We start from the raw sequence: 17,962 nt of genomic DNA, 5'->3' as shown, positions 1-17,962 counted from the left end.
GCAAGGGAAATTCTGTAAGACTGGGGTCAAATTTTCTGAATGGGAATGCAGACACCATACCTGGAACTGTCAGTGTTCACACTCATTTCTGTTTCTAAGTAAGGTATACATGTAAATGCCAGAGATCAACCTCTCCCAAGCCATCACTAAATATATGAAATCATATTTAGAACCCTCTGTGCTACTGTACTGATTTTGTCCATACCTCAGTAATTTTGAGTAGGGTGACAGAACACTGGACAGCAAGGCTGGCATTAAGTTCCTGTCACGTCTGTTCTGCCAGCTCTAATGCAGCTTTGATGGAGCTCCCAGACCTGCTCTCAGCCATGCCTTTTGGCTAAGCTCCATCCATGGGAGGAGGAAGAAAAGCAAAAACCATATAAAATTTTCAATGCCTTTGTAGGCCACTCAGCCCGTCATTTCATTTCAGCAAGAACACAAGAATGCAAGAAAATAGAAAAATAAAGACAAATAAAATAAAGCCGGAGGAATACAGCAGTTCAGGCAGCATCTCTAGAGAAAATGGATAGCAGACATTTTGGGTCAGGATCCTTCTTCAGACTGAAAGGGTTCCCCCCCCCCCCCCCCCCCCCCCGCCTTTCAGTCTGAAGAAGGGTTGCGACCCAAACCATCACCTATCTCTTCTCTCCTGAGATGCTACCTGACCCGCTGAGTTACTCCAGCATTTTGTGTCTATCTCGGTATTATCAGCATCTGTAGTTCCTTCCTACACATGGATAGGTGACGGTTCAGGTCAGGACCATTCTTCAGACTGCATTCACAATAGAACATTTTGTTGAATCCTTGCAAAAGCATTCAGGTGACATATTGTTGTTTCAATGTAAATAAAATGTAGTAATGGAATTTCTAGCCCTTGGTATCAGTAATAGTCTCCAGGGAACAATAGGATTATTGAAAAATCCCATTTGATCACCAAATTCCTGAGGCAAGGAAATTTGCAACACATACTATTATGGGCTTTATTTAATTCAAGATTCACGTTCAATATAGTCATATTTAAATGGTATAGAAAGCCATTTGGATGAATGCCAATGAGGCATTAAATGTTAGTCTTGCCAAAGACCCCAACATTCTACGAATGTTTACATTAAAATCAGATACTTGCAGAACAAAAACCCAATGTAGGTCAGTGAGCAAAAAATGGATGAACAATAAAAAGACAACGAATATGAAAGAGCAACAATTTTATTAGACCATATGTTTCATCACACAGACTGAAACTGTGCAATGGAAACACTGTGACAAGCATATCAAGCTACTTCAAGAAAATGAGACTGAGATTCAAGAGCTGAAGATCTTCTTGAATAGGTAAGAACAATCTTTCTAAGTTTAGTTTAGTTTAGTTTATTATTATTGTCACATGAACCAAAGTACAGTGAAAAGCTTTTACATGCGTACTATTCAGTCAAAGAAAAGACTATACATGAATATAATCAAGCCATTCCACCTCCAGTTTAAATTCCATTTGGAATATTTTGGTGGACCAAGAACCAAGAACCATTCACAGTGCACAGATAAAGGATAAAGGGTACAACATTTAGTGCAGGATATTACATTGAAATCTGATAAAGTCCTATACCTTGAAATTTAAAAATATTAATATTGATATTGTGGCCAGAAATAGGCTGGACGCCAGGCAAGTTCAGAAAGTTCTTTAATGCAGGTTGTGAGCATCCATTCACGAGCTCCACAGAAGGGATGAACACTTCCCAAAAAGCCCTGGGTAGAAACCCCGTAGCCTGTGGCAGTCCCTCGTCCCTGTCCATCAAGTGCCGAGGGGACTGACCCTAGGAGTGGCCTAATATCCAGGACCGCCACAAGACTCCCCCCAAGAACTGGAGGCACGAAACGGACAGGAGGGTGCACGAGGCGACCAGCCCGGCGCAGGAACCGGCGGCCGACCGACAGGTGGAGGGGACGGAGCAGACACTGAAGGAGGTAACCTAGATGGAGGGCAACCTCGCAGGCGGGGCCGGGCGACCAGCACCGGCCGAGCAATGTCAACATGCGCTGGCTTCAGCCGCGCAACCGAAATGGTCTCACTTCGACCCCCCATGTCCAGGACGAATGTGGACGAGCCATGTTGCAGGACCCCGAAGGAGCCCTTATACGGCCGCTGGAGAGGTGTCCGATGAGCGTCCCTGCGCAGGAAAACAAACTGGCAGTCCTCCAGAGCAGGAGGGACGTGCGGTTGGAAGGACCCATGACGAGACGTGGGCACGGCGCCAACCTGCCCACCATCTGCTGAAGACGTTGCAGGGTGTCCGAAGGCTGCTCCACTTGACCCTGTGCTGGTGGGATGAACTCCCCGGGAACCGTCAACGGCGCATGATTCCTTCTACCGCCGGCAAGAAGCGGTGATAAAAAGAGACCATCCCCACAAATTCTTGGAGGCCCTTAACGGTGGTCGGACGGGGGAACCAGCAGACTGCATCCACCCTGGCCGGCAGAGGTACCACCCCTTGTGGGGTCACGCGGTGGCTGAGGAAGTCGATGGCCGTCACCTCGAAACGGCACTTGGACATGTTAACAGCCAACCCATACGTGCTGAGGCACTGACACAGTCGGCGGAGGTGAGTGCAGTGCTCCTGCCACGAGCGGCTGGCCACGAGTACGTCGTCCAAATACACGAATACAAAGTCCAGGCCATGGCACACACAGTCCATAATACGTTGGAAGGCCTGTGCGACGTTCTTCAATTCGAACGGCATCCTCAATAAATTCAAACAGCCCAAACAGTGTAATAATGGCTGTCTTGGGGATGTCGTCGGGGTGGACCGGAATTTGATTGTACCCGCGCACAAGGTCCACCTTGGAGAACACCGATGCTCCGGCCAGGTGGGCATTGAAGTCCTGGATGTGCGGGACCGGGTACCTGTCGGCGACGGTCGCATCATTCAGGCGACGGTAGTCCCCACACGGGCGCCACCCCCGTCCACCTTGGGAACCATGTGGAGCAGTGACGCCCATGGGCTATCGGAGGGGCGCACGATGCTCATCGACTCCATCCGGCGGCGCTAGACGGAGCTTGTCCGGTGCAAGATGCCGCGCACGGGCGTGCACGGACAGCCCGGTGGTAGGAATGTGGTGCTCCACCCCATGCTTGGGGGCGGAGGAGTGGAAGTGGGGTTCGATGATGTCCGGGAAATCCGCCAAGATGCGCGCGAAAGTCGCATCCACGGACGACAGGGTTCCAACGTGGAGGGAGGCCAGCTCCAGCGTGCTGGTGTGCACCAGGCAATGACAAACCCTCACGCTCTGGCCGAAGTTGAGGGCAAGCGTGCGAAATTGAGGGCAAGTACCGATAGGGCTCCCGTTCGCCGCAGTGAGGAGCTCTGATCAGTGAGTACTGAAAGGACTCCCGTTCGCTGCATTTGCCCACACGGATGTCGGCAATGGAAGGAGGCAGGACGCTTACCTCCGCTCCGGTGACCACGAGGAACCGACCCCCGGTAAGGCAATCCCGAGCGAACAAGCGATGGATCTGGTCGGCCGCCGAAGGAATCACTGACGGCCGGCCCCTACGTTTCCCGGGAAGGCACAAGGCGGGCGACATTTCTTGGCTGCTGGTCCCCAGCGGTGGTGATAATAACACCAGCTCCCTCTGCTGGTGTCCGGTGGTATAGGCGATGGTGCTGACTGGGCCGACCACCAGCGACCTCTGGTGGCCTCCAGCGGTATAGGAGGTGGTGCTGACTGGGCCGACTACCAGCGACCTGTGCTGGCGTCGGAAGGAACTGCCGGTGGGCCGTGTGGGGACGACGTGCCTGCCCGATGGCGGCCAGATTTCGCAGAGGAAGTCGCCCTGAGAAGTGGTCGACGGAGGCTCCGACCTGCTGTGCGCCTCCCGACGCCACGGAGAGAACAGCCAGCGCTTCCAGTTCCTCCTGACGGGCCATCCACAGCTGGTCAGTGCGCTCGCCCAGCGCCTCCGTGTTTGTGAATGGATCGTTGACGAGCTGCAGGCAGATGTCAGCTGATGAGCAGGGCCTTGAGGCCCGCATATTTGTTAGCTGCCGGGGGGACACCGAGGTAAGGTATAACTCGCCTCGCAATCGCCTGATCCAGAGCGCCGACGACGTAGAAATATTTGGTTTCATTCACCGTCATGCCCCGCACAGCAAACTGTGCCTCTGCCTGCTGGAACCAGACATCAGGCTCTTCGGACCACAAAGTCGTGATGGCTTCGAGGTCGGCGGGATTGGGCTGTGCATTGTTCTGGTCCATCACAACGCGTGATGAACGTCAGGGTCACCAATGTAGTGGCCTGGATGTGGCCAGAAATAGGCTGGATGCCAGGCACGGTTAAGAAAGTTCTTTAATGCAGGTTGTGAGCATCCACTCACAACGAGTTCCACCGAAGGGATGAACACTCCCCAAAAAGCCCTGGGTAGAAACCCTGTAGCCTGTGGGCAGTCCCTCGTCCCTGTCCGTCATGTGCCGAGGGGACTGACCCTAGGAGTGGCCTAATATCCAGGGAGTCACATCTTCCCATCCCCACCCCTTTCTGCCTTCCGCAGAGACTGTTCCCTCCACAACTCCCTGGTTAACTCATCCCTGCAAAGCTCTCACCTGATTACAGTTACTGGATACTAGAGTCTGCAGATGTAATTGACCTCATAGGCAGATGTATCAAATTCTGAATATATTATTGCTGACATTATATAACAGTCGGCAATGCACTCTGCTTTAAAGCAATCATGAAATGATTTATTTGGGTGAGAGTAAGACCATCTCCCATCACCAATCTTACATTCAGTTGTTTCATGCCGTAGGACTTTGCAAATTACTGGCGTTATCTTACACTAAACGTTATTACGTTAATCCTAAACTCAAACTCAAAATGAATTTTGCATCTACTTAGCTATAAATGGGAACTCTTCTGAGATATAATGATAATGAAGGATAGCCCGAGGGTCATCAAAGAGGTAGATAATAGTTCGGCGCTGCTCTCTGGTTGTGGTAGGATGATTCAGTTGCCTGATTCCACCGGGTGGCGCCGCAATGGCAGCCTCGCCTACAGTCTGTCTGTCCTTTTCGTCCTTTTTTGTTATTTTTGGGGAGTTTTAAAAGTCTGTGTCAATGTTCTCTGGTTTGTTTTATGTGGGGGATGGGGGAGGGGGTTAGGGGGATCTTTTCTTCAATCTTTTACCTTGCCAGAGATGCGATTGTTTTCTGGATCGTATCTCCAGTCGCTCTGGGGCCTAACATCATGGAGATGGTGGCCTTACCTGGGACTGACTTTGAGCCCCACCACGGGACTTACCATCTGAGCGTGCGATTCCTTGCCTGGATCGACGCTCCAAACGCGGCCTGCGGACTTTAACATCAAGGAGCTCACAGTCTCGGGTTGAGACCGAAGTCGGGAGCTCAAAGCTGCACGAGGTTCGACAAATCCCAACTCGGGGTAGATCGCCCTGCATGGGCAACCAGAGATCACCCCCCCCCCCCCCCCCCCCCTGCAGGAGCATAATTGCCCCGACGAGGAGGGCCCGCCGCCGGCTACGGGAGTCAAGATCTTCCCGTGAATGGAAGGTTAGAGGCCCCCGTCTGCTGGAGGACAAAGAAGGGAGAGATTGAACTTCTTTTTGCCTTCCGTCACGGTGAGGAATGCGGAGGAGTCACTGTGGTGGTTGTTCATGTTAAAATGTATTTTGTGTGTCCTGTTGCTTTTTATTGTTATGACTGTATGGCAAATGAAATTCCTCGTATATTGCAAAACATACTTGGCTAATAAAGTATGGTTGTGAATTGTGAAATAAAAACTGTGCAATTAAAAGTATTGGGAAAACCAACAATAAAGTAAATACAGTACAAAATGATAGCAAAGCGACAAAAGAATTAAAGCTTCCCAATATGTAACGCCCCCATATGAAGACTATGGGGACGGTACAGCGGCACAGCGGTAGAGTTGTTGCTTTACAGCTCCAGAGGCCTGGGTTGGATCCTGTTCTCGGGTGCCATCTGTATGGAGTTTGTACGTTCTCCCTGTGGCCGTGTAGGTTTCCTCCGGGTGCTCCGGTTTCCTCCCACATTCCAAAGACGTGCAGGTTTATAGGTTAATTGGCTTAATTAATAGTTAATAGTTCCTAATTTGTAGGATAGAACTAGTGTATGGGTGACTAGTGTATGGAAGATAGAGTTGCTGCTTTACAGCACCAGAGACCCAGATCATACCTGACTGCAGGTGCTGCCTGAAGAGTTTGTATGTTCTCCTTGTGACCACATGGGTTTTCTCTGGGTGCTCCCGTTTCCTCCCATATTCCAAAGACATGCAGGTTGGTAGGTTAATTGGCTTCTGTAAATTGTCCCTAGTTTGTAGGATAGAACTAGTGCATGAGTAATCACTGGTCGGCATGGACTCGATGGGCTGAAGGGCCTGTTTCCACGCTGTATCTCTAAAACTAAACTAAACTATAACAGTGGAAACACTTCATATGTACCTCTTTAACTGCAAAACAATTTAAACATGAAATGCACTACATAAACACTCTCGTGATAAACACAATCAAGGTAGGCTTGGAATGGAACTTACTGTAAATAACACTTCCAGACTTGCAAATTATCTAATTTATCATACCATTTTTATGTGGACTTCGTGCATTCAGAAAATATCTCCAAACTGTATCTAAGTTTATGGATAGATAGATACAAATAAAGATATTATAATGCCAAATCAAAGATACAGTTGAAAGTAAAGATATTGAGCCAGCTTTTGAAAAAGGATGCAAGGGATTACCAAGCACAAGCACAATCAATCAAATGTGATTGTGATGGAAGGAAATGTATTTTAAGTTAATGATAATGAACCTTCCCTGTTTCCAATCCTCAGTTTACCAATACTAATAGCAGGACGTTTTTTTTAAAATGGACATCAATTCAAGCATTACAACCAAAAAAAACTCCGGATAATTGAAAGCTAATAGCGTGAATCACGGGGATTGGGTGTGGTCATTACAACCGGTGTGAGGATACCATTGAATCAATGGCACAGGGTTTCAAGAGGTTGAATAAACATCTGTTGTTAAAGATGTTGAATACAGAGAACCCATATCCCTTGACTGGGTCACAAAACCACTTAATCATGATCATATCATGGGAATGAGGATCAATTAAATCTTTAAATCAGGATGCTAATTCTGGTTGGAAATATGACTGTATAAAGTGAGGTTGTCATGTTAATCACAATTGTTTTAGTTTTAGTTTTAGAGCTGCAGCGTGGAAATAGGCCCTTCGGTCCACTGAGTCCGTGCTGACCAACGAGTTCCCCTACACTAGTTCTATCCTACACACTATGAACAATTTACAGAATCCAATTAACCTACAAACCTGCACATCTTTGGAATGTAGGAGGCAACCGGAGCACCCGGAGAAAATCCACGCAGTCACAGGGAGAATGTACGAACTCTGTATAGATCCCTTAGTCAGGATCGAACCCAGTTCTCTGATGCTGTAAGACAGCAACTCTACCACTGCGCCATTGTGCCACCTGTGAATATAGATTAAAAAGTAATTTGTTTTTGGATGATGTTGTTTGAAGTATAAATACTGGCCAGGCTGTTGGAAGACCCAACTTGCCTATCTCTGAATAATGATAGTTTAACATCTTATTGAAAAGATGGCACTTCCACCTTTAGGGACCAGAATTTAAATAACATTTTGAATTTTGCATTAAAGTCCACAAAAGGAACTTTAATTCCAGGTCCTTTACATCAAAGAGAAGTAAGCCAAGAGCCAAATAAGAGGTGAGAAAGGCAAATATTTGCGGATTATTACTCGATGTTCTATTCCATTCACAACTCCTCACCAAATGAAGCAGTCTGTGCCTCATACTGCAAGACCAAAACAAAATAGGCTGAGAAGCAGCAAGTACCATTTGTGCCACAAAAGTGCTAAACAACGTTGATCTCCAACAAGTGAAAGCCGAACCACTTTCCCTGGACTTAAATGACATTTTCATTGTCAAGAAAAGCTGAAAGTGCTGGAAATATTTGACAGGTGAGGTTGCATCTGTGGGAAAAGAAACAGAGTTAACATTTCAGGTTGAAGATGTTTCTCTTCCCACATATGCAGCCTGACTTGCTGAAGTGTTTTCAGCACATTCTATTTTTATTTTAGATTTCTAGCATCTGTAGATTTTTGATTACATTATACATCACTAGGTTTCCCTTCCTCAATATATTAGGTTAACATTGAACAGAAACTTAACTGCACCATCCCTATAAACTTGGTGGCTAGAGGATAGGCCAGAGGATAAACACTTCCTAACATCACAGTGCCCTCCCACCATCTTTAGGACACCAATCTGGAATGCGAAGGAATACTCTCCGATTGTCTGGATTAATGTGGTGTTATCAACTGTGAAGAAGCTCAGCACCATCCAGAAAAACAGATCCACATGATAGTCATCCCATCAACCAAGTTCTAAGGAAGAAGTTCAGTCATTTTACTTGCTATTTCTGATATGGGTATATAGTTGCACCAATGCACAAGCTTAAATAAGTAAAAGATTTAATTAAGACACGTGAAATGTTCTTCTAAAAGTGAAAATCTGCTCCATGCTGGAAGTCTGAAATAAAAACCCAAAATGCTGAAAATACTCTAGGTTAGGTAGCATCCATGGAGAGAGAAATGGAATAAGCATTTCAGATCAATGACCTTTCATCAAAATGAAATGTTCTTACTGTTTAGGCAGAAGCATGAGCAGAGGGAACAATGGAAAGCCCAGGAACATGAAGTCCAACTGTATAATACACTGCAGAGAAACAACACACCATTGGTGAGTAAGGGGCCAAATACATATATTCAAAGACATTTCAAAACATGTAAACTAGTAAGACTGGGAAAGAATAGAGAACTGAGAGTATATTCGAGATTTCAAAACAATAGACTTAATGTAACTTAGTAGATATTTACATAATTAGCTGCTTAGTGGGTTACTGGCTTACTGGCTTACTGCATACTGGTAGCATAGGTGGTGAGAGCAGGTATTGAGGGGGGGTGGTTCTGGGATGCCTGTACTAACTGTTAAGCCTTCCCGAGGTGTTGTGAGCCTAACTCAATGAAATACCAGTGAAGGGAGGTGCCCATTTGACAGCCCTAATGATATACTGGCATCTACATGCCTAGTTATTGTTGTCCCATAGATTAACTGTGTAAAGGCATTTTAGATTCTCATGAGGCATTGGGATTGGGTTTATTGGTGAAACATTTAACTTGTGTGTTTGTTAACATGTAGATAGCTGATGACTGAATATGAAGTTAGTTATTGTCCTATAGCATAAGTGTGTGTAGGTAGTTTAGATACTACTTTGGCATTGGTCTTAGTTTTCTTGGTTGAGTGCTTATCCTGGTGTTATAGCATGTACTTTGTATTTTAACAGTGATCCTACATCCTTAAAACATATCTGTAAGAAATTAATTCTATCTTGAGCCTCTGACCTATCAATATTAAAATAGTTAATGGTGCTTTTGGAAAGTGCTTTCTAACAGCTGCAACAAACTCTGTAACTCCTTTCTTCACATTATGAGTACACCTACGTAAATCAAGCACTCATAAATCACTCACTGATGGTTGAGTCTACTTTGGTTCATGTAGTTTCGCAAGTTTTTATTTTAACTGAGTACACTGAACACAATCGAAATACAAGGGACTGCAGGTGCTGGAATCTTGAGCAAAACACAAAATGCTGGAGGAACTCAGCCAGTCATGCAGAGTCTGTGGAGTTAATGGGCAGGTGACGTTTTGGTTTCTTAAGACCCTAACTGAAGAAGGGTCTTGACCTGAAAACTGTCTGTCCATTCCCTCCACAGATGCTGCCTGTGCGCTGAGTTCCTCCAGCATGAACACGAGGCAGCCTGAAGGACTGAATGCTATTTGGATTTGAGCATCATGTAAAGGGCAGGAGCAAGAAATCATGACCATTTAAAATTCTATTCCAGCTCAGCACTTGTTTGTAGCCAAGAATTTGATGACTCACATGGAATGTAGGGAAGGATTTAATGATCTGATGATAGCAGCCTAGATCCTATTGTGTCAGCTGATTTAAGTCATTTATAGATAGCAGAGGTTTCCACCATCACAATTCAAGTCTGCCAGGTTTGGCAAGAAATAGTCAAATTGGAACATTGGATTTTCAAAACCACGTTTATTAAAGGATGGAAGTAAAATAATAAACGTGAGAATGGTAGCATAATAGCTAAATTACTGGACTAATAGTCAAAGCCTGGATGAACAATCCAGATGCCAAATTCAAATCCATCCCAACAGCTGTAGAATTTAAATGCAATTCATAAAATAATTTGGTCAGCAAGAAATAATCATGGCAAGCAGGTCTCTCAAGTCTCTTAAAAGTTTGGGTCAACGAAGAATTTAGAAGTAAAATAAAAAACTAGCTTCTGGAGAAATTTGGAAATTGCTGGAGAAACAACAGTTTTTTGGATCTTAAACAGAATCCGTGGAAGAAAACTATCACAATTAAAGTTTCAGATTGATCAGAACTGGTAAAGTGATAAAACAAATAAACAAGAGGAGATTCGGGGATCAGGAAGGGGTGAGGATGGAAGTCAGGTAAATTCCAATTCTTGTAGAAACAAGGAACTGCAGATGCTGGTTAACCTCTAACAACCTCTCCCCTTCCCTTCCCTCTACCCCCCCCCCCCCTCCACCCACAGCTCCCCCTTTCCTTACCAACCCCCCTCCCCCCATGCCCCACCTCAACTCGCACCTATTTCACCATTGCCCCTAAAACCCACATTCCATCCTCTGGCTTTACAATTCACAACTCTTCAATCCTTTTTGTCTCACACCTGTTTTAGTCTCTGGCCTTTGTTCCATTCATCTGCTGATCGAAACCCCCCTTGCCTGCTTTCACCTATTACCTGCACATTTTGTCCTGCCTCTCCTCTTTCCTGGCTTTTTTCTTCCTCTATCTCCTCCCCTCTCCCATAATCTGTCTGAAGAAGGGTCCCGACCCAAAACATCACCTACCCATGCTCTCCAGAGATGCTGCCCGACTCACTGAATTATTCCAGCACTTTGTGTCTAAATTTGTTAATGTAACGTAAATATTGGTGCCACAAAGCTTGCTGGAGGATGGCCTTGATCAGGAGTCATCAATGTGAATGTTATTCTGTGTGCTATCTTATTCATAAACCTTGTTATTTTATATTATTGTGCATTTAGCTCCAAAACCATCTGAGGACTAACACAATGCAGGCAGAAATATCTGAAGTACACCGGAAAAGTGAACACTTGCAGACAGCTGTTGAAGAGTTTCAGTGTGTAAATGATCCGTTTTCTCCAGCAAATGTGGATATAGATGCTGAACTGCATGATTTCAAAACTAAGGATGTTAATCTTCAAGAAAAGATTGCAAAATTGCAATCTACGGTTGCAGATCTGACTGAAAAGAATGACAAGAATTGGAGCCAAGTGGCCAAAGTGCAGGAATCAATTATCAATCTGAAAACTGCAATAGATGAGATAAAAGATGAAAACAGCAAACTACATTCTATGATTTCTGAATTGCATTTGCAAATTAACTCTACTACTGTGGATCAGCAGGACAATGTTCGGCCCATCGATGAATCTGTGAGGGAAAAGCTTTTTGAAAAGGCAGGAACTGAAGATGAGGAACTTCATCTCAGGATCTTAAAACTATATGAACAAAATAATCAGCTGAAAACTATGATCATGGACTTAGATAAAAAACAGAGCTGCCAAGGAACATTACATTCACAAATACAGGAACATATTGGTCAGTTTCAGGCTGTTGCTGAAAAATTACAGCAAGGAAATAAAAAAGTGCAAATCATCATCTCAGAACTTTATGAGAAAAAATGTGAATTTGTGGATTTTGCATCAGGCCTACAAAGAAATATTGCCAAACTGCAGGCAGCTATTCCCCACAATGCACAGCGTGGTGCATTTTCAGAGCTGCAACATATGACAGAAAAACACTTAAACCTGCGGCATGAGAACTGGGAGCTGCAGAACAAAATGTCAGAGCTTTGCAAAAGTAAGAGCTGGCTTGAAAGCTCCCTATCAACATTAAATGCAAAGGTTTTTCAGCTTGAGGCTAGTAAATTTGACAGTCAAAAGCTCCAATACAAGATATTCGATCTTCAGGACAAAAGTCATGAATATACAAACACTATCATCAAGCTTGAAGGTGAAAATATGAATCTACAAACAAATTATAGTGATCTTCAAAGCTATAAAAACAAACTGTTAACAATTATTTCAGAACTGCAAAGTAAAGCATTAATGTTAGAGGGTGCTGACTTACAAAACAAACGGCTACAATTTCTTGCCCAAGAACTCCTTGGAAGGAATGCAGAATTAAACGTCAAAATCATCGTACTTGCAGAGAAAAATAACTCTTTGGAAGAATATCTTTTGCAAATGCAGCAAAATATAAATCATCGTCAGAAAACTGCAGTTAAGTTACACGAATATACAAGACCCCAAACTACAATTGCAGAAGTAAATGGGAATAAATACCAGTTTGAAACAGAGCTGCAGACAGTAATAGATATATTAGCCATTACTGCTGCAATCAAGGAGAAACTTCAGGTAACCATCTCTGAGCAGCAGGAACATATTTTGGAGTCTCAAGGTAACATTTTGAAACTACAGAGAAGAATCAACTCTCTTCACCAGTTAGTAACTGAACTACAAAAAAATAGCCATCAATTTAGCTTAAATGTTTTGGAATTACAAGACAAAATTTATATGTCAGACATCAGAGAAGCACAAAACCAATGTAGTCCAGGGATCTGTCAGGACAACAAAAATTATCATGAGGGAATGGTCAGTACTTCAGAGCTCGAGACCGTGTTAGAATCACCATTTACAAGATTACCAGCCTCCACAGAAAGCTCTCTTCTTCATATAATCCTTAAAATTATAAAGATTAGCAAAGACATTGTGATCTCCATTGAGAAAATTGGGATCGAAACCAGACATCTTCAGGCTTCAATTTTTGATCTCGAGCTTAAGATGCAGTTACATAAGGATGGCTTGTTAAATTCAGAAGAGGGCACCCTTCAAGAAATGGTTCAGCAGCTGAAGGAGCATAAATCTTCACTTGAGAAGCATGAATATGAGAAAGCACTCCTGCAACAAAAGATATCTGAACTTGATAAAAACCTAGCCAAAGAAATATCCTTCACAAATGAAATTGAGGCTCAAATCAAGGATCAAAAACTCAAAGCTAATTCTGAAAATAAAAAATTGCAAAAATTAGTAATAGACCTTTTGAGTAATAATCTGGAACTTAAAAATGCAATAATTTGGACTCTAGGACGTAATGAAGTATTGGATGTCCAACTTGCTGCTTTGAAAAATATTCTCAGAGAGGAACAGGTACAATTTAGTGAAAAAGAAGTCAAATTAAACTGTCAGTGGAAGATATATATCAATCATATGGAACATCTACAGGGTGTGTTATCAGAAATGTTTGCGGAAAATACAAATCTTAAAGAAACAGTTAAGATACTTGTCCAAGAGAAAGTTCACCTACAAACTACAGTATCTGAATTGCAATCCAATTTAAAATCAGGGAAGTTAAATACAAAAAGTCAGCAGGATGACCAGTTGCATGCAGAGTCTTCTCACAGTAGACTGTACAAGCAAAGTAAAACAGTGCAAAAAAATAACATCAAACTCATAAGAAGCATGGAGGAATTTGAAGGAATTCAGGATCTTCCTGCGAATGCAAGGAACAAGCTAAAGCCAAAACCAACAGAGGAAAATCTATCATTTGATGAGGAAGTCTCTCAAATTGAAGAGAAGGCAATAGAGGAACCCGAGGCCTTAATAGAGGAACTGATGGACAAGTCCGATAAAGATTGTGAGGTGCATATTGCTGTTGAAAAAGCAGAGACAACGACAGATCTTGTAAACCCTGAAATAAATATACCACTTACTGATAAGGTAGTATTTCACATGGGAAGTGAAAGATCAGATATATCTAATCCATCAACATTAGATGTCTCTGAAAATTCTCAAATACAGAAAATGCCCATTGAACTGATGGAGTATAACAAAGAACTTACGGCATACATTGGGAATCTTATGGAAGAAAAATACTGCCAGACAGTTGCAGTTTGTGAACTGAAACAAAACCTGACAGAATTGCAACAACAGGTCGATAAAAGTGAGTCACAAATGATAAATAGCTTTTGCAAAGATATTCCAATAATTATTGATCCTGTGGAAAATGAAAACACGCGACTTTTCGATCATGAAAATGCATTGGATAACATTGTTAATGAATTGGGGAAAAAGACACCATTAGATGAATTTGATTGTAGCGGACCTGCTGTTCAAATGGAGATACAGAAGGAGAAATATGATGCAGAAAATAATCAACTTCAAAACAAAGTTAAAGATCTCCAGAAAAATAATGAATTAGAAATGTCTATTAAAAAACACGAACATGAGAAGAAATTGTTAGAAACTAGTCTTATTGAGAAAGAGAATTATCTTTCTCTGGAACAGAAAAATGCCTGTGAAATGCAAAGCCTAATGAAATATGAAATCCAGATAATTGAAAAGCAAAAAGGCCAGTTAGAAAATATGGCCGATGATCTATTGGATGGAAACATGACTTTATCAGTTGATGTAGATAAAATGTTGCTACAGATCACAGAAAATGAAATGGACAGTGATCTTAAAATGCAACACTACTTCAATGAACATGAAGCTAAAATTTCTGAGCCAGAAGAAGTGTGTGAAACTATTGAAGTACAAGTTGAAGCGAAAACACTGGAAGAGACAAGAAGACAACATAAATTGATCGAGAAGTATAAAGTAGAAAAAGAGTGTCTTACAAAGTCTCTTTTAAAGTTTAAAATTCTACTCAGAAATCAACAAATGTACTGCATGACAAGTGATAATCTCACAAATGATTTAAAGGAAGTTGATGAAAAAATAGAACAACTTCAGAAAAAGCTGAAGGCTCTGACATGTAACAGCTCAAAATTTCTAGAGATTCTTAATCAGTCCACAGACAGGAGTCAGCTCAGTAACATTTGTAGTTCAGAAGGTCAGGTGAGCAAGTCAGTATCAATGGAACCTGTGGACCTTCGGTGTAACTTAATAAACCCAGACTTCTCTGGAAAACATCCTAAAAATTACCCAGACAGCAGAAAAGACTTGGAATTATATGTTCAACCATCTAAAGAAAAGAATAAAAGCAAAATCTTACATTTACAAAACATTCAACATCTAGAGTTAATCAAGGAATCACAGAACAGTAATGAAAACATACAAAAGGCCGTGGAAAAGACTGACAGAGAGAAAAAAATGCTTGAATTAAATATGACTCACCTCAAAGGAAGGATAGATGCTGAGCAACATGCCTGCAATAACTTGACAGTTTATCTGAAAAACAAAAGCAAGATATTAGGAACTCAGAATAATCATTTCCACGACATGATTGCTGAAGTGTTGAATGATATCTCACGATTTCAAGTTTCAATTGATAATCTTGAGCAAGAAAAAAAACTGTTAAAGATTAAAATCACTGAGCTGAATGATGGAATGAAAATAGATGAGGCATGCTGCAGTTACAAAGAAAGGCAAAGGAGTTCATCTCAAGCTACTGACCCACCAAACAAATTAACAGGATCTGGGAACACTATGATGAATCTCCTTGCAGCTCTTGCCAAAGTGGACAAGGATACAATGCTTCCTGCAGTTATGAACCACGTTCATGGAACAGGTGATGAATTACAAGTCAGTGAAACGAGATCTCAACAAACCATTGATAACAATGAAAATGGTAGAATAACGTTTGTGAAAACCACTGGTAATTTGCAAGATAAAATATTAGAAGAGCACAATTTTAGTATTGCGTTACTGGAACATTCTCAGATTATGGATCCTTCCTCTGAGAACAGTTACCAACGAAAAGTTATGAAAAATCCAGCAGAAAATCATCATTTACAAAATGAAAGTTTAGTAAATGAAAAAGTTAAATTAATAGATTGTGAGCCCACAGAAGAAAATTTGACCTTTAATAAAATTCACTTTCAACCAGAGAATGAGGAAGACTTTAAATGGACAAAGCAAGAGACAGAATTGGTAGATATGGCTCTTGGGAACCTATTGGGAGAAGTAAGTGTTCCAGAAGTGTCCACATTTTGTCTAGAAGGTCCAATTTCAGAAAACCAACTAAGTATCTATAAAACTAAGAGAAATAATACAGAAAGCGAAACAATAAATAAATTAATAATTACTTTCCAAGACAGAAATCAACAAGCCAAGGAGAAGAACCCGTTTTCAACGTGTGCGCGTTTAAGTGAGGAATACAATCTTAAAACTAACTGTAAGTGTGACTTCAATCACAATTGTATTGAAGCTGAAGTAAGGAATTTATGGCTGCAGGAAACATCTGAATCAACTAACAGTATAGGATGTCCAGAAATAGGAAATATTATTAGAGGGCAAGACACATTGCTGGCTGGAAATTCAAAGCAACAATACATAGGAATAGAAAAAAATGCTGATACTGAAAAAACAACATCAGTTTGTGCCATTGAGTCTCCAATAATATATATTAAGGATACCTGTCAACAGGAAAAGGCCGTACCATTATCAAAGGGAGTGCAGGGACCAAATAGGATCATTCTAAATCATCAAGAAGCCAAAGAATTGGTCAAAGCAACTTTCGATCAAAAAGAGACCGAACTTTTGGAGGAAGAACTTGAAGATAAAGATTACATTGATCAGAGGTAGAAATTAAAGATGCTATTTGTCTCTCGTCAAGCATGATTATCTGTAAATATCACCTGGTTGTGAATACAGCTTATTTCTATTTATGGTTCGAATTAGCCTGACCCGCTGAGTTACTCTAGCATTTTGTGTCTGTGGTATAAACCAGCATCTGCAGTTCCTTCCTACATATATTTTTTAAAGAGTAAGGTTAAAACAGTCAAAAACCAAAGACAGGTGAAGCGTGGCACATAATTAATGAAATTAAATAGAGGTGACATCTAAGACCTTTGAACATGAGGAAGAGTGGGATAGGGACACACCATCAGCATGATCCATGGTTCAGCACTAATTGAGATTGCATTCTCTACACACTTAATTAAACTACAGACACAAAAGAGAATAAGAAAAAATGTAAGATTAAGTCTTATGCCTCTCAAATTGTGCCTTCATTCATGGTTCACAGTTGATTCTGTGCTTCAAGTCCAGTTTAGTACCCAATCCCCTTATCCCCAATATCCCTAAATGTCCTAAACTCCATCAACCATAATATTGAATGTACTTAACAACCAGGCATCCATGGATTTTGGAGAAAGAGAATTCCAATAATTTGTCTAAACAGTTTCAGTCTAAAGAAGGGTCCCGATCCAGGGCTTCGCCCATTCCTTTTCTCCAGAGATGCTGCCTGTCCCACTGAGTTACTCCAGCATTTTGCGTCTTCCTCCGTATACATAGTCGTCAGTTTGGGGCCATTTTCAAGTCCCAGTTGTTGTAAGTGCAGGGATCTTGATCTGACCATGAAGGTCTGTTGTCCTGGCGGTGTTGCAGGGTGGGCCTGGCCAAGCATAGCCGTGGTGTCCTCCGCCACTGCTCCACCGCTGTGGGCCGTGTGCGGTCCACTTGCTCGTCCTCTTGGAGTGGCTCGCAGTCCAGCCGAGCCCCAGGCTGCTGCAGGTCCTCCAGTGGCCCACTCCCCCGTCGAGGCCGTGCACTCCTTCCCACAGTCGGTCTGCTTACCGGCCCTCTGCCCAACTTCTACTCTGGGCAGGCGAGCCGGGCCTTCTGGGTGGGTTCTGATCTGCGGCAGGCGAGCCGGACTTTCTGGGCAGGTCTTAAACATATAAAATTATAAAAGGACTGGACAAGCTAGATGCAGGAAAAATGTTCCCAATGTTGGGGGAAGTCCAGAACCAAGGGACACAGTCTAAGAATGAAGGG

General features: G+C 42.6%; 2 protein-coding genes across 2 annotated transcripts in view; one reads left to right on the top strand and one right to left on the bottom strand.

Annotated features, from left to right (window-relative positions):
- The window catches only part of sln (sarcolipin), a 28,328-nt gene extending 19,550 nt beyond the window's left edge, over positions 1–8,778 (bottom strand). The window contains exon 1 of the mRNA XM_078402488.1: positions 8,706–8,778. The gene's annotated coding sequence lies outside the window, so the exon portion shown is untranslated. The remainder of the gene's footprint in view (positions 1–8,705) is intronic.
- LOC144595629 (uncharacterized) overlaps positions 1–17,962 on the top strand; it is a 32,681-nt gene that overhangs the window by 8,491 nt on the left and 6,228 nt on the right. Inside the window, exons 2-4 of the mRNA XM_078403210.1 lie at positions 1,235–1,329; positions 8,713–8,800; positions 11,207–16,764. Coding sequence (XP_078259336.1) covers positions 1,235–1,329; positions 8,713–8,800; positions 11,207–16,764 — 5,741 coding nt within the window. The remainder of the gene's footprint in view (positions 1–1,234; positions 1,330–8,712; positions 8,801–11,206; positions 16,765–17,962) is intronic.

The sequence above is a fragment of the Rhinoraja longicauda genome, chromosome 7, assembly GCF_053455715.1.
Source record: "Rhinoraja longicauda isolate Sanriku21f chromosome 7, sRhiLon1.1, whole genome shotgun sequence".
Classification (NCBI taxonomy): Eukaryota; Metazoa; Chordata; class Chondrichthyes; order Rajiformes; family Arhynchobatidae; genus Rhinoraja; species Rhinoraja longicauda.
The sequence above is the reverse complement of the archived record's forward strand: the minus strand, read 5'-3'. Positions and strand labels throughout refer to the sequence as shown.